Here is a 24,730-nt window from a genome sequence, read left to right as displayed (position 1 = left end):
ACGTGAGCACACAGTGAGAAAACAGCTGTCTACAAGCCAGGAATGTGCCTTAATCGGACACTGAATCTGTCGGCACCTTGACCTTAGACTTCCCAGCCTCCAGAATGGTAAGAAATAATGTCTCTTGTTCAAACCACCCAATCTATGGTATTTTGTTATAATTAAGTGTTCAATAAATGTTAGGTTCCTCCATTTACACCCTATTAGAACATAATCCATTACCTGGACCAAACTTGAGCGCTTCTTGGAAAAATCCTTCTTGAGTAGCCCCATTTGGGCTAGTAGGAAACATGCCAAGAGTGCAATTTGTCTTAATAGCATTATAGTAATTATTGTAGGTGCTCATTATTATTGTTCCATTGTTTGTACTTCAATGAATTTTCCTTCCTTCCCTCCCTCCCTCCCTCCTTTCCTTCCTTCCCTTCTCTCTTCCATCTATCTTCTTCTTCTCTCCATCTCTCTTTCCTTCTTTCCACACATATTGCTTAAGCTCTACTGGGTGGCAGGCACTGTGCCACAGATACCAGGGTGAATAACGCAGGCAACTCCCTGCCCTCGCTGACCTCACACTTAAGGAAGGAGACAGACCTGTAAACAAGCTGCTTGGATGCAGTGAGACCAGTGCTTTAGCAGAAGCACAAGATTGCTTGGGGAACACACGGGAAGAATACCTAGCCCAGCATGGAGTAGGGGTGGTCAAAGACTCTCTTCTAGAGGAAGCAGCATTTAGGCTGAGACCCAACGGATTAACAGGAGTTAGGGGATGGGAGATCCACAGGAAGAGTGTTCTAGAAAGTGGAAACAGCATGTGCAAAGGCCTCAGGAAATATTATTCTTTCCAACTAAGAGCCAACTTAGCCATCACCTTTCTTTCTGATTAAGGTTCATCTTTTTTTGTTTGTTCATTTACTTCCAAGTTCCCTAGAGAAGAACAACTTTCGGCACCTCAGAGAAGATCACAACTCTGAAGGGAAGAATGACACAGAGCAGAGATCTGTCAGCTCATCAGAGGAAGAGCGCTTCCTACAACAACAAAGGTCAAGGATCCTGGTCTCTTACAGGCAGGGAATGAACCTGAGATTCAGAAAAAGAAAAGGCGGCTCACTGTGCTTCTGAGTTTCAACCACTGGGAGGCGCTAAAGTAACAGAACTTTCAGGGTAATCTTACATTGGATCCCTGGAGACCTTTGAGGACATTGTCAATATTGCTGTTGTCAATATTGCTGTGTAAAGCAGGCACCTGGTTCAGGTGACTGTGCTCAGTGAGCTAGGGAACACTTAATGTCTGGAAAAGAGGACACTATCAACAAAAGCCAATCCGACCTTCATCCCTGACCCTGACCCTGCTCCTCTGCTGATAGGACCTCTTGGCCACTTTCTCCTTCCTTCAACAAGCAGTACCTGAGGAACTGCTGGACTAGATGTTTCCTACCTTCTAAGGACACAGAAGTGCTACCTGGAGATTCAAAACTAAAGTTCAGAATCCAAGAGGCAAAAGCCTTAACTGATGATTAAAACATAAAGTTGTATGATGTCTGGTAAATAGTAGGTGTTCAATAAATATATTTCAAATATTGAATAAGCCAGTGATCTATTATGAAGATGAAAGAAAATAAGCCTGGGCATGATAATTATGGAAGACTTCGTGATGTGAGTAGGATGTGGGTAGAGTCTTGAGACACGAGCCTGGTCTCAGTAGATAAAGAAGGGCATCCCCAGCGTTCCATGGAGAAGGCATACGCTGCACAAAGTTGGGTCAGTGTGTGCATACCTTGTATCAATCTAAGTCTTGTTCAAGGCAAGAGCTCTACATCTTCCTTTTGTTTCCCTCAGCTTTGTTTTATTTTATTCTGTATCCTAATTACCTAATATAGTAATATTTTGATGGATTTGCTCTTTTCTGACCTATTTCATTAAACATTAAATGTACGATCTCTTACAGTGCTAAGAGGAAGAGGGAAAAATACAGGTTCTGTTTTGGTTGAGTATAAATATTTTCCTATCCTGTTCTTGCATCAGAATGTGGCCCCCTGTAGATCTCTCAGAGCCCTATAGGAGTCCCACCTGTTGTCTTGTACCTGCTAAGTTCTGCTTGTCAAATTCTGTCCATTTCTGAAAAGCACGAGGCGAGGAGGAGGACAACAAGGACTGTACCTTTTGCAAAAAGTCAGCCTGACCCCCTTCCTGTGAAAGCCCAGGGATTTCAGACTGGCAGATAAAGGACTTCATGGTTCCAGCAGTCATTCTGAACCTCAGTGTAATGAAGGCGTGCAGGTCAATTACCCATCTGTTTGTGTTTCTATTGCGGTGAATTACAGTATCTATCGCTGACAGCTCATTGGAGTGGAATGGAAATAAGATGATAATTCACAGGGTGAAACTATGCAGAAAGGGCAAAAAGGCTATGATCTCATTCAGAAGCTCAGCCCTGTCTCCATGAAGGGTCATTTGCACTCCAGGAAATGAGGAAGGGCAGCTACCTGGGGGGAAAAGTGGGTGGGTTCTGGCTCCCCCTTCCTGATAGAATAACCCTGCGGGATCTTGAGGAGTAGACATGGAACTCTTGGAGGAAAAATACAGGTAAATGATATTCTGCACAATAAAATGAAAACCTTTTTAAACCAGCAGAAGTTTTGAGGGGTGACTGGCAGTATAGAAAGGTGACCCTGTAGGGATGTTCCAAAGAACCTATTAATGCGTATTCAGTGCCCCTCCCTGCAGTGTCCTGCCTTTGAAAAAATTACACACTCCCACCCTCTGAACTCAGATAGGTTCCCGTGACATGTTTTGGTTAATGAAATGTGCAAGTGATGTTTGCAACTTCCAAAACGAAGCTACGAGGACCCACACATGGATCCATCAGATTCTCTTTTCCCATCACCACAAGAACAACAATGTTCCATCTAGAGGCCACTGCTGTTCTCCAGATAAATGCCTTCTTCATTCTGTGAAGCAGAATCACAAGTGACTTGTGACCATGATGTAGCATCAGTAAGAAATGAGTATTTACATTTGCCACTGAGATTCAGGGATTGTTTGTTAGCACAACATAACCTAGCCTGTACTGATGGATACAGGAAGTGGCAAACTGGGGCCCGCGGGCCTATTTTCACAAATTAATTCTATTGGAATGCAACCACACAGATTGAAGTATTGTTTACAGCTGCTTTCACATTACAATGGAAGAGATGGATAGTTGCAACAGAGACTGTGTGTGACCCACAAAGCCTAAAATATTTACCATCTGGCTCTTTACAGAAAAAGTTGGCCAGCCAGTGTACTAGTTGATCATGAAGATTCTTTCAACCTTGATTTTCTGAGTCTATTCTGTTCTGGTCTTATTTCAATTATTAAGCAAATAGGTATCTATTAGATGCCAGGTACTCTTTCAGGCACTGGCGAAAAGGCAAGGAACTAGAAACAAAATCCTTGCTCTCATGGAACTTACCTTTCAGTGAGGCAGACAATCAGAGGAGGATTTAAACTGGCAAAAGGGATTGGGGGCAGGGAGACTTCTAAATGACACTTTTAACTTTGAAAAAGAGAATATGGTCTAAACTATGAAATCGCTAACAATAAGGAGGCCAAAATACTTTTTTTCTCCAACATAATTTAAAAATTCAGTTTCATAAAATTGCAACATGAAGATGCCCTTGAAGCTTTAAGAAGAGGTTGAGTCAATTTAAACCTAAGCTTCTTCATAGAATTCATGATAAAAACCAAATGACACCTCTAAGATTCTGTGTCACCTGATCCCTAGGTCAGCTGATGTCTGCAGATTCTTTTCTCACCTAACTCCCTTTTTTTGCTACATCCTGTACCACTACCACCGCTGTCCCCCAAATGCTCCAAATTCTCTTTGTTCAAATTTTGGCTCCAGCTCTGATTAACGGCATGACCTTGGGAAGTTAAAACTAAGAGGCTTAACTTCTCTGATTTTCAGTTTCCTCATTAAAGCTTCCTGTGTAGGTTTTTGTAAAAGTTAAATGAACAATTTTATATCTTGATTGTGGTGGTATCTTGATTACATGACTGGATATGTCTGTCATATTCATAGAACTGTTCACCTCAAAAGGGTGAATTTTTCTGGATGTAAATTATATCTCCATGAATGGGAAAACAAAATCAATTATGTAACCCATGTGAAGCTCTTAGTACATGATAGTTATCCAACTAATGTCATTTCCTGTCCTCACCCTGTTTTCTATTGCTTTCTCTGGAAGCCTTTGACAATCTGAGGCATTCTCTCTGTGGGCAACCAAAGCACCTTGCACATAACTCAAATTCTAGTAGAACACACATTGCATCATACTATGTGTGTCTATATTCATGTTCCTCCTGGTCTGTGAGCTCCTTGAATGCAAGAGGCAGTACCTCATTCACCTCCCACTTCCTTGTTATCTGGCACATTAGTGGGTACCCAGTAAATGAGTTTGAATGAAGGTGAATTTAAAGAGGATGTGCTTCAGAGAGGACTGTGTTTCTCTGTTCTGGGCTTAGCACAGCCCATCTCTCTAGAGCCATTCCTCATGAGCAGGACCTGTTTCATCTTTCCCAACATCATAGCTTGAAACCTGAAGCTACTTTAACTTCAGCTCAATAGTGAAGGGGACAGGTGCTCAGAAACATCTGAGTGAAAAAAATGCACAAATTGAAAAAGCATCCTAAGAGAACAATGATGCTAAAAGGCCTTGACCACTAATTTCAGCACATATTTTGTTTGGGATCCATTGCTACAAATTATGATTCTTGAGAGCTATAACTGCCTTTTCATTCTTTCCATGCTATCAAGCACAATACTAGATCACAGTAGGTGTGTAAAAATAAAACTGTTCAATTCAGCCACTCTTAGGAAAGTCCTTTCACTCACCATGTTATTGAGGCAGGCACTGTACTAGATGTTAGAGATACAGAAATGAATAAGACGGTTTCTGACCTCAGGGGGCTCCAGTTGGGTAGGAGAACAAAATTCATAAATGTACAACTAAAATAAAATATACACACATTTCAGCAAAAAGGAATAAAGAAAAGACCTCTACTTCTGTAAGAGTAGAGGAGTTTGGAATAGTTATTGCGGACAGGATTGCACCCAAGTGAAATTACAGTCCAGCATTTGCCAAGTTGTATAACACAGAATCATAGATCTGCAGATGTAACCAAGATCAAATACATTCAGGAAACTCTGTGTATTTAATCCAGCTCTTGAGACTCCTAGTACACATTTGCCCAGTTGAGGCACTGAGAAGTCCTGCAGTAAATAAGTGTGGTTTATGTTATTTAATCTAGTGTTTCAGTATTATTGAGCTTTTGCTACATTTCTGTTTCCTAACAAACAGCCTCCAAATCCCAGTGGTTTACAACCACAAAGGTTTATTTCTTGCTCATGTTTCATGTTGGCTGGGCTTTGGCTCTGCATCAGATGTCTTCTTCTTTCGGATCTATACTGAAGGAGTGGCGTCTCTCAGGTATATGCCATTCTCATAACACAGGGAAACAAAAGCCAAGCCAGGCAATGTCTCCTCAAGTGTCTTCTGAGATGAGGCATGCATTATATTCTCTTGCATTCCATTGGCCAAAGCAAATCATATGTCCAAGTGCAATGTCAACTAAGTGGGGTGTATACATCTCCCACAGGACAGCATTGCCTGTCACACGCAATGCACTGTTATGTATAATTCTCTCAGGGAAGAGAGAGATGCAGTCATGCAATGTACCACAAAATAAACTTATTTTTCCACCAAAGCTTATTTTTAAAAATTGAATTGCCATATGATCCAGCAACTCCACTCTTAAGGTATATACTCAAAAGAATTGCACAGAAGTATTCAAATAAAAACCTGAACACACTGTTCATAGAAGCAATATTAACAAAAAGGTGAAGACAACCTAAATGTCCATCAACTTATGAATGGATAAACAAAATGTGGTCTATCCACACAATGGAATCTTAACTCAGCCATAAAAGAATGAAGTACTGTTACGTGCTACAACACAGATGAACCCTGAAAACATTTTGTTACATCAAAGATGCCAGAAACACACACACAAAAACATATTGTATGATTCCAATTATATGAAATGTCCAGAACAGGCAAGTCAATAGAGACAGAAAGAAGATTAGTAGTTGTCTGGGGCTGGAGGGAGTGGGGAATGGGAAATTACTGCTTAATGAATATGGAATTTCCATTTGGGATGGTGAGAAAGTTCTGGAACTAGATAGTGATGACAGTTGCACAACACTGTGAATATACTCAGTGCCCCTGAATTGTGGATTTTAAAATGTTTAAAACATTAAACTTTGTGTGATATATATTTTATCACAGTAAAAAATTAAGATTCAAAGCAAACTGATTTGACAGTTCAAATAAATTTAAATCAGTAAATATTTATCGAGCATATACTACAAACTAAACACTGAAATAAGAAGTGAATAATGAATATGTTAAAAAGGATATGATTCTACTTTCAGGGAATTTAATTGCAATTTAGTAGAACTATGAACAATTGTGTACATGAAACAAGGTAGAATGTATCTAGAACAGAGTAGAAGTGCATCGAAAGTGCTATATTTGCAGTGCCAAAGAAGAGCTTAATTGTGCCTAAGATGTATTGTGAGGGAAAAAAAATAAAGATTGACTTAATAATCTTAAAAAATAAACAGGTACTGTGTTTGAAGAGAGTCAATGTATAAAAATTTCCACGGGTGATTTATTTAGGTTTTGGCCATCCTGACGCCTGATTTGTGTACAATCAGAGACCAACAAGGAATCAAGTGGGATGTGGTGGTTAAAGTAGGTCAAACTGTCACATTGATCACTGATCAGTCAGGAGTTCCATGCTGCACGCTCGGCCACAAGTTTATTGAAAGGTATAGCCCCACGTGACCACACACCAAATGATAAATCTTCTGATATCCCCCCCTCAACACCAGCTTATGCTCCATTAGCATTTCCACCTCTTTCTGTACAAGTCTGAGTCTTGAGTCACCAAATTATTCCAGATTTCCCCCGGTCAGAGGCAGCCCTTTTTATAGTCATCTATACCTGGAATGTTGCAAGGCTTTCATAATCGTCTGTTATAAAGGTATTTGATCTTTTCTGGTTCTGGATTCTTTTGAGAGTATGAGAATAGCTATGGAAATGGCACACCTACGCACATCCACAAGTTGGCAAGTAATTTTAGGAAAATCGCAGACTTTCTAAAGTAAATAGCAGAACCTATCAGCTCACAGAAAGCGCTATACAACTACTTGCTCCAATAAAAACCATGATTATATGTTCCAGGTTGAGACACAATATGCTACACACTTTAAGAGCACTGGCATTGAGTGGACCTGTGTTCAAATTCTTGCTCTGCTGGCTACAAGAGCGTTACTAACTTCTGTGAGCCTCAATTTGCAAATCTGGAAAATGGGTCTGTGTTGAGGTTTCTGAGAGACGAATATAAAGGAATGAGCTCTATACCTGGCACAAGAGAACTATCCAGGAAATCACAGCTATGATTTTGTATCCGCCCTCTTGGGTTTTAGGTCAGGTGCTTTCAACATATTTTTCAAATAAATGCAGAACCATGACTCCGAGGCAGTGGTGTTTTTATTCCCATTTATTAGAAGATCTAGAGAAGCTCAGAAACTTAATTAACTAGTCCAAGGACTTATCACTATCACATGTGCTCTCGTACACTCCCTATTTGTCCTCTGAGTTCTTTTTCCGCTTTTTTTTTTTTTTTTTTTTTTTTGCGGTACGCGGGCCTCTCACTGTTGTGGCCTCTCCCGTTGCGGAGCACAGGCTCCAGATGCGCAGGCTCAGCAGCCATGGCTCACGGGCCCAGCCGCTCCGCGGCATGTGGGATCTTCCCGGACCGGGGCACCAACCCGTGTCCCCTGCATCGGCAGGCGGACTCTCAACCACTGCGCCACCTGGGAAGCCCTCTGATTGAGTTTTAATTGATATCTTCAATCCACTTCTTAAGAGGAACTTCACTTCTCACAAGGCAGAGAACATGGTGCCCCTTGGCTCATAAAGTAAAACCAATACTTGGAGTCAAGCAGTTGGGTGGAAGTCAGCAATCCCATTTGTCATGAAGGCGCTGCTCTTTTATTCAACAGGCTTTACAGACAGCGCCACAGGAAGACGGAAACACGGATTCCCATCAGTGCCTCCTAGGCCCCGGCTAATCGGCAAGAAGGGCCTTTAGTCGCAAGCCGTTGCCGGTGACCCCGGGCTAATTCTTAATGAGGATTCAGCCCGAAGCTGCTGACTAGAGCAGGCTCTGGCAACAATCACTCCGCCTTCCACTGGCGTCACAAGGCCACGTGGGGTGACGGGGCTTCATGAAAAGAAGGCCTGATGACGTTCCTTCCCCTCTTCCTCGACTACTGCAGTTAGGCAGGGATTTATTCCCATTCTACCCACATCTAGAATGTGTTGTGCTGACTCAAGGCTCCCTGAGAAAAGTAATCATGGATCCCAGGCGGCTAGGAACCAAAACCCGGGGGATCTTGGGAAAGTGACTTCACCCCTTGGGGCCTCAGTTTCTTCATCTATGTAATGGGGAGCATGATCCCTATCTCTTAGTTGGTGGGAGGGATAAACTGGCTCATGGATATAAACACAATATGCCTAAGAAGGAGTAACAGCTCAAAATAACGTACATTTTAAACAGTTCAAGTACTCTGTTCCCCTCTCTCTATTACTTGTTGCAAGATGATTTTAAAAATCATTATCTTCGGGCTTCCCTGGTGGCGCAGTGGTTGAGAGTCTGCCTGCCGATGCAGGGGACACGGGTTCGTGCCCCGGTCCGGGAAGATCCCACATGCTGCGGAGCGGCTGGGCCCGTGAGCCATGGCCACTAAGCCTGCGCGTCCGAAGCCTGTGCTCCGCAACGGGAGAGGCCCCCGCAGTGACAGGCCCGCTTACCGCAAAAAAAAAAAAAAAAAAAAATCACTATCTTCACTCCATTTATAATGCCTACAGAGGAAAGGGATTATTGATGCTACTTCTCTTCCTCATCCTCCCTCTGCCTTTCCTCTATTTCCTCCTCTATCCCCTCCCTCCCTTCCTCTCCCTCTCCCCTTCCTCTTTCTCTCCTTCCCCCATCCTTCTAGTTCTCCCCTTTCTCCTGTCCCTGTAACGCCAATCCTATGCAAAATTTCAGTTCAGCAAATACATATTGAGTCCCAATGTCCACAGCGTTCTGTTGAATACAATGAAACACAAAGCTGGCAGAATCCCGTCCTTAATGAGGCCAATCATCAAATCTAACAGAAGAGGTAAAACCCAAATGCAAAAGAACATGTTGCAAGATGAAGTTTTAAAAACTGCTGTACAAGAGGTCTTAAAGAGGCTTCTCAGAAGAGGTGGCATTTGCAGGAGTAAAGGGGCATGACTCTTGCCTGAAATATGGACACATCCAACGCAACAGAAAAGGCACATGCACTTTGAAGAATGCTATCCATGCAAGAAGGCTCCTGGTATAGAGTGAGCCCTCAGGACACTGTCCTTAGGTTGAACTGGTTCCAGCATGCTGGAGAATGAGAATCGTAAGAATTCAGAGAAAGGAGCTCACTATGGGCTGGGTGATTCATTCATTTAATTATTTATCCATTCATTTATCCATTCATTTAACAAATATCTTCTTATCATTCTTCATGCGCCAGGTCCTATACATCATGCTAGAGACCGCGACGGCTCTTACCAGTGAGGAATTTACACTCCAGCTGGGGAGTCAGGTTAGTAATAGGATGATTATACTACTGCATGACAAATCCTAGGGAAGAAGGTGGGCAGGGTGTCTAACAACCAGGGCAGAAGCATTAAGAGAAGTTTTCCTGGGAGAGGTGAAAGTCCGGAAACTAGAGAGATGATGTACAAAAGTTTGAAGCAATAGAAAACAAAAAAAGATGCCTGTAGTAAAATGTAAGAAATTCCACAGGCCTGGAGTAAGGATATAGTACGTATTGGATGACGGAATACAACAAAGCCAAGAAAATTGGCAAGAGTTTGATTATGAATAGCCTCGTGCCCGGGTCTATTCCTTATACCCATATCAGAGACTGTGAAGGGTTTTAAGCAGGGAAGTGACAGTATTTGATTTGATTTTAAGAAGAGCACACTGGCTGCTTCGATGGGGATGGATCAGCAGAAGTGATCAGAATCAGGAAGGCTGGTTTGACAGTCACTCCAGGGAAGAGAGAAATGATGATGGGAGGAGGTGAGCCATGACAGGGGTGAAGAAAGAAGGACTTCTAATAAGGGGATGGATATTAGTGCTGGGTATGGAAAGACGGACTGAACTCAATAAAAGAGAGAGGGGAAGTCATTTGGGGCGTGAAAAGATTCTGAGTTCATGAGTGATAGGAGATAGAGACTGGTCTGGAAGAAGCTGACGTTTCAAGAAGAGACGCAAGGGAAGTAAAGAAGGGGTGAGGAGGAGGAGGAGGAGGAGGAGGGACGCAAGAAGAAGGAGAAAGAGGAGGAGAAATAATTTAAGATCAACGAGTGAAATGGGCCATTTGAACGTGAATATTAGGAGGAGGCTCTCAAAACACAGCAGAGTCTTGGGTGGCCTCTCTGGAGGTGCAGACTGTAGATGATGCCTGGAGTCTTACACCCCATACCCCCTCACTGCCCAGCATCCCCTCTTTTCAAGATCTTGCCTGTACTCTTGTCCATTTTTCTCTTTTGGAAACTGAGAGTGGGTTAGTGACTTCACTCCTTTTTCACTGAGAAAAACACTACGTGTCATTGAATCTAAGATGCCATTTTTTGTAAAACGTATCATTGTTTTGCATACACTAAGAAAATAAATAACCTGCCAATTAAACTATGACATACCATCAGTTTAAGAAACATTCTAATTTCAGAGATATTACAATCTGAAAAATCTTGTAACACACCTATGAAAAGTGATCAGAAGTAAAGTTTAAGAAAATGGTCCCATTACCACAACTGTGAATTGTACCCACCCCACCTATGGGTCCATAGGTTCTCCTTCCCTTCACTCTGTATGAACTTGCAGGAGCTCTTATCTAAGGCAAATAATTCCAGTCATATACAAGATCCTATTCACTCTTCCCTGCTCAACTATGACCCTAAAATAATCCCTCTTACTCATAGAATCAATGTTTCCCTCTCTGAAGAATAACTCCCATCAGCATATAAAAGCTTTGTTGCTTCTATATTAAAAGAGAAGAAAAACTCACGCACTCCACGTCACCTTCTGTGTTGCTTCTGTATTAAAAGAGAAGAAAAACTCACGCACTCCATGTCACCTTCTGCTATTGTGCCATTCACTGCGAGATTCCTCCGTAGAGTTTGCCAAACCCCTACCTTCACTTCCTCTCTTCTTATTTTCTCTTGAACTCACTCTACTCAGGCTTCCACTCCCATAATTCCATTGAAGCATCATTGTTAGGGTCACCCATGACCTCCATGTTGCTAAGCCCACTACTCTGTTCTCATCTTCATCTTACTCATCCTGTAAGTGGCGTTTGACACAGTTGACAACAACCTCTGCTTTGGAAAACATTCTTCCCTTGGTTTCCAGGATACCACACTCTCTTGGCTCTCGTCCCACGACACTGCCACCCGCACCCCTGGCCACTTCTTAGCTTCCTTTCCTTGTTCCTCATTAGTATGCCTTTACCCCAACTCTTCGATGTTAAATTCCCCATGGCTCAATAACTGGATTCCTTCTTTTCTCTATCTACACTCTCTCCCAAGGTAATCTTGTCCAATCTCATATCATTAAATATCATTGCTATGCTAATTTATATCTCTGTTCTCTCCCCTGACTTTCCAAATGTCCACTCATCATTGACAATCGTATATATAAGAGACTTCTCAAACCTAGGTTCGAACCCAATTCCTCATTGCCCATCTGAACGGATCCCTCCCACAGTATTCACCACAGCAGTAAGGCAATGCCATCATTGCTGTCACTCAGGCAAAACTTTGGGAACATCCTCAGCTTCTCCCTTTTTCTCACAAGCATTTTCTCGGCCATTGCCAACTAATGTCAGCACTACTTAAAAATATATCCACAATCCAATCACTTCTTACAACCCTCATTGCCACTGTCATGGTCCAGGCCGCCATTTTCTCCCACCTTGATAAATACTATAGCCTCCAAGCTGGTTTCTGTGTATGTGGTCTTGCCCTCTACAGTTCTTTTCTACATAACAGTCATAGTAATTCACGTAAAATGTAAGTCAGCTCCAGTTACTCCACTGCCTGAATTTCCAGTGGCTTCTCATTTCATTCAGAGTAAAATCTGAAGTCTGTTCCACGGTCTACAAATTTCTAGATGACCTATTCCCACACTATCTCTCTGATTGTAAAGAAAATATATTTCTTTCTTTACTTGTTTCTTTCTTTCTGCTCCCCCAACACCCACACACTAAATATAAACTCCAAAATGATTGAGACTTAGCTTACTCACGTCTCTACATCCCGCTCTTAAAACGATGTCTGACATATAGGTGATGTTCAATAAATATTGCTAAATGAATAAGTGAATGTGTGAATGAATACATTTCTGGATTATCCCTAGATTTCAGCAAAAGGTTTTCCCCGCATCTGTTTCCACTTCAGTGAGCTACAAAGGCAGAGGTCTGCTCTCTGTACATCCATCTCACCAGATGGATACTAGATTAAATTATATGACAAGGTCGGTAAAACACTCAATGGGCTTCTTGGAGAAAGAAGGATAAAAATAAGAAGTTATCATTATGCCACTAGCATTATTACAACTAGTTTAGTTCAGTGGTTGCTGCTTTGACTACTAATAGCCTCTGCTCATTTCCATGATCCTTTCTTCCTCATTTTGAGTCTCCTTCTCCAATCCTCCTCTTTCTGTTTCCTATTTCCCTCCACCTTTGCCCTGTTCTGTGAACCTTTTATGAAACAACACAAAATGAATGTCATTAGGCTGTCATTCATATCATCCTCAATCTACCCAAATAAGCCTCTGCAGAATCTCACGCCAGCCTCATAGAGAGGCTTTAGGAGGGGAATAGAGGAATACAGAGCAACCCGTTTTGAGAAGGAGAAACTCTGAAGTCAGGTTAAAATTCTGGCTCAATCACTTACTAAGAAACCTCTCTCAGCCTGAGTTTTCTCACCTACAAAATGGGGATGTTATTTATGCCTTCCTTATAGGAATGCTATGAAGATTAAAAATGTAATAAATCCAGTTATACAAAACAAATAAATAAGAGTTAAAATAAAAACAAATACATAAATGTAAATATAATAAAAATAAATTAACACAGTCCCTAGCATTCAAGGAAGTGTTCTATAAATAGTATCTATTATTTCTGGTTCCTCCACCCCTCAGTCCATGCAGTTTCCCTTCTAGCTGGGCTGGATCACCTCCTGATCATTTGTCTCTGCTTTATTCATGTCTTCTCTTTGCAGAGGATGTCAAGATAGAGCACGTTATTAAATAAATTTTTAATAGCTGCATGTTGTATACACAGAAATGTACACATATAAATTGTGTGTACAGCTGCATGAATTTTCACAAAGTAAACATGTCCATGTGTGGCTACTGTGATCAAGAAACAGAACACTGGGCTTCCCTGGTGGCGCAGTGGCTGAGAGTCCGCCTGCCGATGCAGGGGACGCGGGTTCGTGCCCCGGGCCGGGAAGATCCCGCATGCCGCGGAGCGGCTGGGCCCGTGAGCCATGGCCGCTGGGCCTGCGCGTCCGGAGCCTGTGCTCCGCAACCGGAGAGGCCACGACAGTGAGATGCCCGCGTACCACACACACAAAAAAAGAACATTACTAAGACTTCCAGAAACCTCTCTCATCTCTCTTCAGTCACTTCCCCATTCCTCCTCCACAAAGGTTAATGCTCTTTGGAATTCTAAAGCAATGTATTTGTTTTACTGTTTCTGAGCTGTGTAAGAATGGAATCATACAGCATTCCCTCTTTCGTGTCTGGCTTCTGTAACTTAATGTTGCGTTCAAGAGATTCTTCTATATTTTTGCATGAAAGGGTAGTTGCTTCTTTCTCATTTCTGTATTGTAGCCCATCATGTGAATGTATGACAAATTATTTACCCATTTTTTTTGTTGATGGGCATTTGGGGCTATTTCCCTTTGGGGGACTATTTTGAACAAAACTTCTATGAACATTCATGGTTTTTGGTGAACAAAGGTCACATTTCTGTTGGGCATATTCCTAGGAGTTGTAATTGTTAGGTCATAGGGTGAGGACGTATTGAGTTTTCAGTAGAAGCTGCCAAAAAGAGTTTTCCAAAGTGATTGTACGAATTTATTCTCCCAGGAGCAATGCATGTAAGTTCCCAGTGTTCAACATTGTCACTCCTTGATACTGTCAGATTTTTCAGTTGAGCCAGACTGATCGGTGTGTTATGACACTGTTTTAATTTACATTTTCTGAGGACTAGTAATCACCGTTTCAAATATTTATTAGCCATTTTGATATTCTTGTTTGCGAAGCGCCTGTTCATCCCTTTTACCCATTTTCTTGTCTTTCCGGATTGCCTGCCTTTCTCTTATTGGTTTTAGAGGTTATTTACATATTTTACACATGAGTTCTTTGTCAGATACATTTATCACCAATATTGCCTTCCACTCTGTAACCTGCATTTTCATTCCATGAATAGCATCTTCTGATAAACAGGAATTCTTAATTTTAAAGTAGCCCAATTTATCAATCTTTTTCTTTTACTTGGTGCTTTATGGATGCTACTGAATAAGTATCAGCCTACCCAAAAGTCATGAGATATTCTTCTGTCTTATATTTAAGAAGTTTTTTTGTTTTACCTTCCACCAGGAGAATATTTTTTCCTCCTTTCTATGATCCCTCTACCTAGACAGATAGAATGGATTACCTCCTTTTCCACATCTCTGTAATAGTACGCATTACTTTTACTAGCTCTACTATATTACACACTACCTTGAATCATATGTATTTTCCTGTCTGTCGGCTCTATCATATTCCCACTCTCCATTCACTCAAATACCTAAATCTTTCATGGTCTTTTCACTGAATCCTGGTAGTGACACCTCCTAAGTAACTCCAAAATTGGTCTATTTCTCTCCATCCCAACTGTTGCTTCCACGGTTTCAGTCTGTGACATCTCATCTTCAATACTGCAGTAGCCCTTAACTAACCGGTCACCAACCTCCAAACTACTCCTCTCTAATTAATTGACCACACAGTAGCCAGAGTGATCTTCCAAAACATTAATAATCTCTTCCTGCTACTTTGTTTTTTAAAACCCTTTTATGGTTCCCATTACTCTCAAATTAATATTCAACTCATTAATGTGCTACAGAGGCCTTCTAGGATATGACATGTTCTTTTGCCTTTCTCACCATTGATATCTCTGCTTTAATCTCTTAAGATCTTTTCAATTTCCTTGAATGCCATTCACGAGGACTCTGCTCCATAGCTATGTCCCTGCCCACTTCTCCACTCTTCAGGTCTCATTCTGTGCAACTTTTTATCAAGAAAACTTCCCTGATTCTCTAGTCGGTGAAATCTCCATACTACTGGGTATCAAGAACCGTCACAATTTTTTTCCATCCAAACTCATTGCACATTATTATTCGTCTAAACCCATGTTTTTTTGATAGAGTGTATATTTCCTTGAGGCAAAAAGTATGTCTGTCTTGTTCACCACTGTTTTCTGTGCCTAGCTCAATGACAACATGAGTTCTTGAAAAATATCTGCTGAATCGAGTTGAACTGATGTGTGCTCATAGGCCCAGGATCCAGCACTGAATGTGGCACGTAGTCAGTCTCGATAAAGGTCTGGCGATTCAGCATCTTCGTAAGCATCAGTATCGACTCAATCACCAACACGGTGGAACGATGATTAAATAGCTTCTGTAACATCCCTACCAAACGTCGCCAACACATAACCCTAGTAACAAGAGAGTCACGACATGCTTCAGCAGGACATTCCGGGTTTGGACATGAATGTGCATTAGAAGATCTATTTTATACTGAGTTTAAACTGAGATCTAGTTTAAGCCTGGGAGCCTTGTAGTTTCCCACATGTAGATCAGGTTTGCCCCATTTTATCCATATTATCGAATTTGACTAACTTTTCTGCAAGACAGCCCTTTAGGTGTCCACAGACACATCCTTCTGCTCTATGTCCACTTTCATCAGTTATGTATTATAAGACACTCTCCTTCAGTTTCTTGATGTCCCTCTTGAAATGTGCTGCCCACACTTGGACCCAATCCGCCAGGTGTGCTCTGACCAATCTAGAACAGAACGAAGCTGTCATCTCCTCCTTTTGTGTGAATAACATACTGCTAACAATGTGACCAATGGCAGATCTGGGTTTTAGGACTGAGGCTTAGGCTACAGGTGCTTATTGAGAAACGGAATTCAAAATTACATGTGAACATGAATATGCAGAATGCGAAAATTTAGGGACTTAGAAGGTGAGGGAGCCCTGGATCTTAAGCTTCCTTAGCTTCACTGTAAATCAGCTTCTAAATGGCCCTAAGATCTTAATAAATTCCTAGTGAGATCCTGTTAATCCCAACTAATTTACTCTGATTATAACTCACCTCCTACGTGCACAGCAGGGTGACCAGACACAGACCGGAGCCGTACTTCCTGGATTCAAACCCTGCTCTCATCCCACAAGCTCACTGTAGGCATCACAGGAGCTAATATTGAAAATCCTGGTGCACCCAAGGTAGGTCTGTCTTCCTTATTCATTTCTTATCAGGCGTTACCAAACTCATCTGTCTACTCTTTTGTCTACTAAAGGGGTGTAGGATTATTCTTCATGTACTTGAGGTTTTGTTTTGTTGGCTTTTGTTTTAATGCTAAACCACTCTCTTGGCCTGAATTTTCCTGATGGATTTTCATTCATTGCTCCCAAGTGACACTACCAAGCTTGCTCTGTACCACTTTCCAACCATCTTCTATAACAGGAGCATGAATCAAAGAGTTGCCAAGGAACCAGAATATAAAAGTCATATTAGGCTCTGTTTAGCTCGACCTGCCAATCTCAACCCAAATTTCCTCCCACTGACATTCAGAATCACCTTTATCAGATACCTTTCTAAAAGGTCACATTCTTAGTTCGCTCAAAGTTAAAGCATATGACAGTTTTTATGACTATAAAGTTAATACACGATCACTGTAGAAAAGTTAGAAAAGGAATTGGAAGACTAAAATAAATCATCTCTAACCTAATCATCCAGAAGTAACCTCTTTTAACATCTCGCATAATTCCTTGCAATGTTATTTTTCCTTATCCTTTTACATTAAGATCATCCCATACATTCAGTCAGAAACCATCCACTTTTTAATTAACATTACAGTAAATCATTTTCACGTATCCTGAAAATTCTTTATAAACAACATTTCAGCACCTGCCTAATATCATGTTGTATGCTACACAATTCATTTAGTCTCCTCATGTGGAAAATTGAAATCTTTACATTGTTTTTTTCTTTGCTATTATAAATTATGCTTTTTAAAACAGCACTATCTATACTTAAAGTTTTATCATTTTTCCCCCTACAATCTCCTCTCCTCTTTAGGATGAATTCATCAGGATAAAATGACTATTTTAAAGAGTCTATTTTCTTCAAGGTCTTGAGTATATATGGAGCACATAACATGTACCTGACACATACTAGATAATAAACAAATACAAATATGTATGTATTTCAACAAATTAATCCTTAGAATTGTTGCAATTTCACTAGCCATGCCTAAGAGGATCCGTCTTTCTGTATTCCAGCCAGCACTGAATGTTCTCATTTGTAAACTCTGCTAAAAGCACGCACACACATACACAAATACGTACGGGTATATGAACATACTGCAGACCACTAATGATTAACAAATAAGGAGAAAGAAGTTGACATAGAACCAAAAATTCTATAAAATGCCCTATAGTTCTTGGAATTCAAATAATATCTGCCAAAATATATTGAGAATCAAACACAATAATGTAGGAAATTCAGAGGCTATGATATGAAACTTTAATATATATTAGATCTGGAACATCTATAAATAACACTGTTTAGACGTTTTCATCAAAATAATCAGATAAAGCTCACATTTCCATACTTTATATCTGAAAACTAATTAATAACCATGAATTTAATGTCCCATATATGTTAAAATTTTTAAAAAGACATCATATCACAACTGTCTTAATTTGCATATTTTTATTTTTTGTTGGTTTCTCTGCCTTTCATCTTAGTTTTCATTCTCCCTCCACATCATGCCTCCTGATACCCCCTCATCCCTCCTCCCCCAGGCTGCTCTCCCCTCCCCCTCTCTGTTCCCATCATTTCCACTGACATCCTACCTTGAAGGTGCAGTTTGCTCTCCGTGCTTTGCAGAAGGACGGAACTCACAGAGTCCAGATTGTCATAGCTGTTACAGCCCAGAGGCCCAGTGCGTGTCTCTGTGACCTGGAGTGGACATCAAGGGCGACAGATGTGAGACAGATGCCCTTGTCTGGGACAGATCCTGCAGAGTCAGCCCCCAGCAGAGCTCAGGCAGCAGAGAAAGCCTGACCTGAGCCAGCGGCCACTTCTGGAGCCCCTTGCCTGTGTCAAGGACCATGCCTGACTGTTGCCAAGCAGACAACGGGATAGCAGGGCAATCTAGCAGACTGGAGCCAGGACGCCCACGTTCTATCCTTGGTTCTCACTGCACAAAGCCATTTCAAGTATTATATGAACTAAAAATAAGTGGAAACACTATAGTGTATTTCAAAAGCATGGGCTTTGGAGTTAGGAGAGTCAGTGTTAGATCCTGGCTGCGCCCTTTATTTGCTGTGTGCCCTCAGGCAGACACTTCTGTAAACTCCTGCAATCTGAAGCTAGTAAATCCTTCCAGGAAGGTGGTGAGACTAAACCTGATGGGTGTAAGTGCCTGACACGTGGCATATGTTCAGTAATTGACATCTTATTACCAGGAGTCTCTATAAATTGTAACGTGCATTATCGATGAGTACATATGCGTTATCATTAGGCAAGAACAATAAAATTATTCCCATTTTCAAAAAAAAAATTAGCAAACAGCACAGTCAGCTCCACTGCAGAACGATCACCCCAATCCTCTGGTGGTGTGCTTCTCCAACTGTTTTACAATAACTGAGGTGGTGGACAAGAGGGAAACAGCTACTCTAAAAGACAACCTTGAAATATGAATGGTTTAGTATGTAAAGTGGTTTCTTCATGTCTTTAGCCTTTACTTTCCATTATATAACACAATCACCTGTAGGCTTGTTTTGAGGTTTGCATCCAGCTATAAGGACACGGCACTGACTGTTGTCAGGAATGATGACTTGGGAAATAGTCACACAGATCTCCCAATGCCAGCTCTGCCCCTGTCCAGCAGCAGAGCCTTGGATCAATAACTCCTCTTCCTAAGCCTCAATTTCTGCATCTACACAATGTCAGTAATACTGTTACCCACCCTAACGGTAAAGGGACCATATTTTTGAAGTATCTAGCACTTAGGAAACAGCACAAAAATGGAAGGTTATTAGGCTTTGCTTTTAAAAAATAATATATTCTTTTTTGTGTACAGAATAATGACCTCGTTACTGTTAAATGATATTCAAAACTACCAATCCACCTTGCTAAAGATGCTCAGGAAGAGAAACCATGGGCAAAACTTCCCCACCTGGGTCAGCTGCTCATCTTAGACAAAGCTGGCAGGGAGACCAATTCTAGCCAGCTGGGTCTTGAGGTAGCGTCAAGAAATGGCTAGAAAAATCCAAGTGCCAGATTGAGTGTCGAGGATGGTGCTATTGCAAGAATGGCTTCTTGAGTGGCCTGTGTGCAATTTCTCTAAGAAATTCCTCGTAAGGAGGCACACTGCACTTCCGGGATGCACAAAAGAGGATTACCTTCTGACAGAGCTTCAATATCTCAATTCCACATCCCATCCCGTGGGGAGGGAACCATTTGGTGATAATGAAAACCAGGCCTTTGCTTCACTCAGACTCCGATGGCTTCATCAAGCTCCATCTCTCTGTGCTGAGGTCCCTAACACCATAATCCCCCCAATATAGGCGATTCTTCTCGGATAAACTGGCTCTTTGTTGATCTGATTTATTTCTCCCCTTCCTCCCTCCCTCTTCAGCAAGTCTCTCCCCTCCCACATTTTTTCTCTTCCCTTGGTCAGTTTCTGACTCATCTGCCTGACTTCCACCAACACTCCCCGGCAACCCCTCATCCCTTCACACACACACACTTTTTCCCTAGAGATACCTTTTAAAGTCTTGATATAAGACTAGGTCTGCATTTTATTCAGAAGGAAGATGCTCAGGAAGAGAAAATAGACTGAATAACGAGGTAAAATGCAGGTATAATCTGGTTTAAGAAACTTTGAGATGCAAAAAAAGCTTCATTGAAACCCTCCAAAGAACTAATCCTTTTTTACCAAAAATGTCCTCCTTTATTCTCTTTATAAAGGTAATCCTTGAATTTACTGCATTTAAAGTGGAATTTTTTTAAGTACCTATGCTCTAAGGCATTGAGCCGAAAGTCTCCACAGCTGTTCTTACCAATGTGGCTATTTAAACTTAAATAAATTAAAAAAAAAAAAACACCTTACAAATTTAGTGTCTAAGTAGCCACATGTCACATGCTCCGTAACCCCATATGACTAGTGGCTCCCGTCTTGGCCAGCACAGATACAGTCTCTCCATTATCTTGGAAGGGTCTATTGGACAGCGCTGGGGTAGATGAGCATGGGTCGGCACATGACAGACTGCCTGATTTATAAAGTTTTATTGGAACACAGCCATGCCCATTTTGTACACACTGATTGTATGGCTAATTTTGTGCTATAGCAGCACAGCTGAGTTGTAGTAATACCGATCATATGACCTGCAAATCTTAAAATATTTATTATTGACCCTTTACAAAAAGTCCTCGTGGATCCCTGGTCTAGAGAGTAGAGTTCTAGTCCCTGTTAATGTACTGGCTAGGTGTGTAACCCCGAGCAGAAGTCTTTAACCCCTGGACCTGAGTGTTCCCATCTGTAAAATGGGGAGGGAGGATGAAAAACACAGCTGTTAACCAATTACTGACCTAGGCATAATCTGACTCTCGAGAGCTCTGTGACCTTTCGAAAATGATTTACCCACTGTAGCCTGTTCCTTCACCTAGAAAGGGAGTCTGGAAATCATCCATACAGAGCTTTAGAGTGAAGGAGAGTAAGCTGGGACAAAGGGAGAGAGTGGCATGGGCATATATACACTACCAAATGTAAAATAGATAGCTAGTGGGAAGCAGCCACATAGCACAGGGAGATCAGCTCGGTGCTTTGTGACCACCTAGAGGGGTGGGATAGGGAGGGTGGGAGGGAGACGCAAGAGGGAGGGGATATGGGGATATGTATATGTATAGCTGATTCACTTTGTTATACAGCAGAAACAAACACACCATTGTAAAGCAATTATACTCCAATAAAGATGTTAAAAAAGAAAAAGAGTGAAAGCAAGTACTATGTTTAATTCTGCCATGATTACAGCCAGGGTTGCCCCAGGAAATCAGTACATGTGGTCACCTTAATGACAATGCTCGGGATATTATGGGGCACTTGACGACCTCAGGCAGAGTGGTTGGCAGGGGGGCACTGTTAGCTCCCTGGGTAAGAAGCCAGGGATTTCATCTGCCCATTGACTCTCAGACTACCTTTGTGCAGTGCTGTTGTCTTAGGAGCCTGCCACCCGAAGCCACCCTCAAGCCGTACCTTGATTGCTCCGGTTGATATCTGGATCTCATGGAGCCTCCTCATGGTGCCATCACGGTCGACAAAGTAGGACGATGCCAGCTGGTGCAGAGCTTCAACACTTTGAGTGGCATTCCCTGACTTCCTGTCCAGGTGACTTTTGTCCATGTACATGGTCAAGGCCTCCTCCCCTGCACAGAAAAGGAAAGAAGCTCAGGCGGCCCGTTGAGCTTTGGGATGCATAGAAAGCCTTCATGGCTTGGACGCCGAAAATAGCTTCAGACCTCTCATTAATTTTGCCCAAATTTCCTTCTGCCTCTGAAAATCAAGAGCACAATGAAAGCAAGACGGTCCAGCGGTGTCTGTAAGCACCAAGCTCCATCAGGACGAAGATCATGAAAAGCCTCTCAGTCATCAAGTCCAGCTCTTACTAATCCACTTCACAGTTCTCACCAGCATCATCTCCTAACACAACTCACTTCCTCTCTTCAAGGCTCAGGCTTTTCTGTAAAATGATGGATTCGCCATAGATGGTCCCTTCCCATTCCTTTCTTCTCCTCTGTTTCCTCATCATCATCCAATTCCACCTATTCCTCCTTTCTCCCCTCTCTTCTTCCCTTGTTCTTTCCTCCTTTCCTTTCCCTCTTTCTCCTTCTGCTACCCCTTCCCAGACAGATGGATGTATGGATGGATAGATAAATAGAGATATAGACAGAGAGAGAGGGAGAGAGATAGATAAGACATAGTTCAAACACAGATACAGACAGATAGATAGGAAAAACTAAACTGTCAGCCCTGTGAAGTCAGACACTGTCTATATTAGCCACTGCTGTACCCCTTGTACAAAGCCCAGTGCTTGGCATATAGTAGATAGTAAATAGTTAATCCATCAATTTTTTTCATTCATTCAATATATATTTCTTAAGTTACATCTTGGGGAGAGAGGAGATGACATGAAAGTTAGGCATAGGGTGGAAGAAACAGACAGACAGAGAGAGAGAGAGAGAGAGAGAGAGAGAAATAGAAAATCTTATATAATTTACCATGAAGTTTTCCTTAGAAATACATGCATAGATTACTAACAGTACTAACTAATGGTGCATTTTATTTTGGACAAGATGTTTCACCAGAACTTCATAAAGGAAGCTCCAGATATGCCACCTAAATAGATGTGATCATTGTACCGCTGGTTTCACTCTCAACGAACTGTGAACTTGGGGACATTTCTTAACCTCTCTGATTCTCAGTTTATTCATGAACAAAATCAGGAGAAGAACAGCACCTACTGCATAGAATAATTAAGAAGAATAAATTAATTAACACACGTAAAGTCCTTATATCATTGTCTGTTCGTTGTAGCAATCAAAAATCATTTGGAGTAGTAGTAGAAAGCAGTCTCTAGAACGAGACTGCCTGGACTTGAACTAGCTATGGGAACAAGTTACCTGCACTCTTTATACCAGGGGTCGCCAACCCCGGTCTGCAGCCTGTTAGGAACCAGGCCACACAGCAGGAGGTGAGTGGCCACGAGCTCTCCATCGCTCCCCACCGCTCCCATTACTCCCCACCCCTCCCCACCGCTCCCATCACTCCCCATCACTGCCCACCGCTCCCAGCACTCCCCACCGCTCCCCACTGCTCCCATCACTCCTCATCGCTCCCCACCAGTCCCCACCCCTCCCATCACTCCCCACCCCTCCCCACCGCTCCCATCGCTCCCCACCGCTCCCATCACTCCCCACCACTCCCCACCGTTCCCCACCGCTCCCCACTGCTCCCATCACTCCCCACCGCTCCCATCACTCCTCATCGCTCCCCACTGCTCCCATCACTCCCCACCGCTCCCCATCACTCCCCATCACTCCCATCACTCCCCACCGCTCCCATCACTCCCCACCGCTCCCCATCACTCCCCACCGCTCCCATCACTCCCCACCGCTCCCATCACTCCCCATCGCTCCCCACCACTCCCATCACTCCCCACCCCTCCCCACCGCTCCCCACCGCTCCCATCACTCCCCACCGCTCCCACCACTCCCCACCGCTCCCCACTGCTCCCATCACTCCCCACCGCTCCCCACTGCTCCCCACCACTCCCCACTGCTCCCATCACTCCCCACCACTCCCCACTGCTCCCCACCGCTCCCCACCACTCCCCACCGCTCCCATCACTCCCCATCGCTCCCCACCACTCCCATCACTCCCCACCCCCCCCACCGCTCCCCACCGCTCCCATCACTCCCCACCGCTGCCACCACTCCCCACCGCTCCCCACTGCTCCCATCACTCCCCACCGCTCCCCACTGCTCCCCACCACTCCCCACTGCTCCCATCACTCCCCACCACTCCCCACTGCTCCCCACCGCTCCCCACCACTCCCCACCGCTCCAATCACTCCCCATCGTTCCCCACCACTCCCATCACTCCCCACCCCCCCCACCGCTCCCCACCGCTCCCATCACTCCCCACCGCTCCCACCACTCCCCACCGCTCCCCACTGCTCCCATCACTCCCCACCGCTCCCCACTGCTCCCCACCACTCCCCACTGCTCCCATCACTCCCCACCACTCCCCACTGCTCCCCACTGCTCCCTGCCGCTCCCCAACGCTCCCATCACTCCCCACCGCTCCCCACTGCTCCCATCACTCCCCACTGCTCCCCACCGCTCCCCATCGCTCCCCACTGCTCCCTGCCGCTCCCCACCGCTCCCATCGCTCCCCACTGCTCCCATCACTCCCCACTGCTCCCCACTGCTCCCCACCTCTCCCATCACTCCCCATTGCTCCCATCGCTCCCCACCGCTCCCATTGCTCCCCACCGTTCCCCACCCCTCCCCACCGCTCCCATCGCTCCCCACTGCTCCCATCGCTCCCGTCGCTCCCCACCACTCCCGTCGCTCCCCCACCACTCCCGTCGCTCCCCACCGCTCCCATCACTCCCCACCCCTCCCCACTGCTCCCATCACTCCCCATCACTCCCCACTGCTCCCCACTGCTCCCCGCCGCTCCCCACTGC

The 24,730-nt window shown here is 43.4% G+C and overlaps 1 protein-coding gene across 1 annotated transcript in view; it reads right to left on the bottom strand.

Annotated features, from left to right (window-relative positions):
- The window catches only part of BRINP1 (BMP/retinoic acid inducible neural specific 1), a 184,431-nt gene that overhangs the window by 34,471 nt on the left and 125,230 nt on the right, over positions 1–24,730 (bottom strand). Inside the window, exons 4-5 of the mRNA XM_032635627.1 lie at positions 21,736–21,905; positions 18,329–18,434 (exon numbers count right to left, since the gene is read on the bottom strand). Coding sequence (XP_032491518.1) covers positions 18,329–18,434; positions 21,736–21,905 — 276 coding nt within the window. The remainder of the gene's footprint in view (positions 1–18,328; positions 18,435–21,735; positions 21,906–24,730) is intronic.

The sequence above is a fragment of the Phocoena sinus genome, chromosome 6 (assembly GCF_008692025.1).
Source record: "Phocoena sinus isolate mPhoSin1 chromosome 6, mPhoSin1.pri, whole genome shotgun sequence".
NCBI lineage: Eukaryota > Metazoa > Chordata > Mammalia > Artiodactyla > Phocoenidae > Phocoena > Phocoena sinus.
Note: the sequence above shows the minus strand (reverse complement) of the source record. Positions and strands in the feature narration are given on the sequence as shown.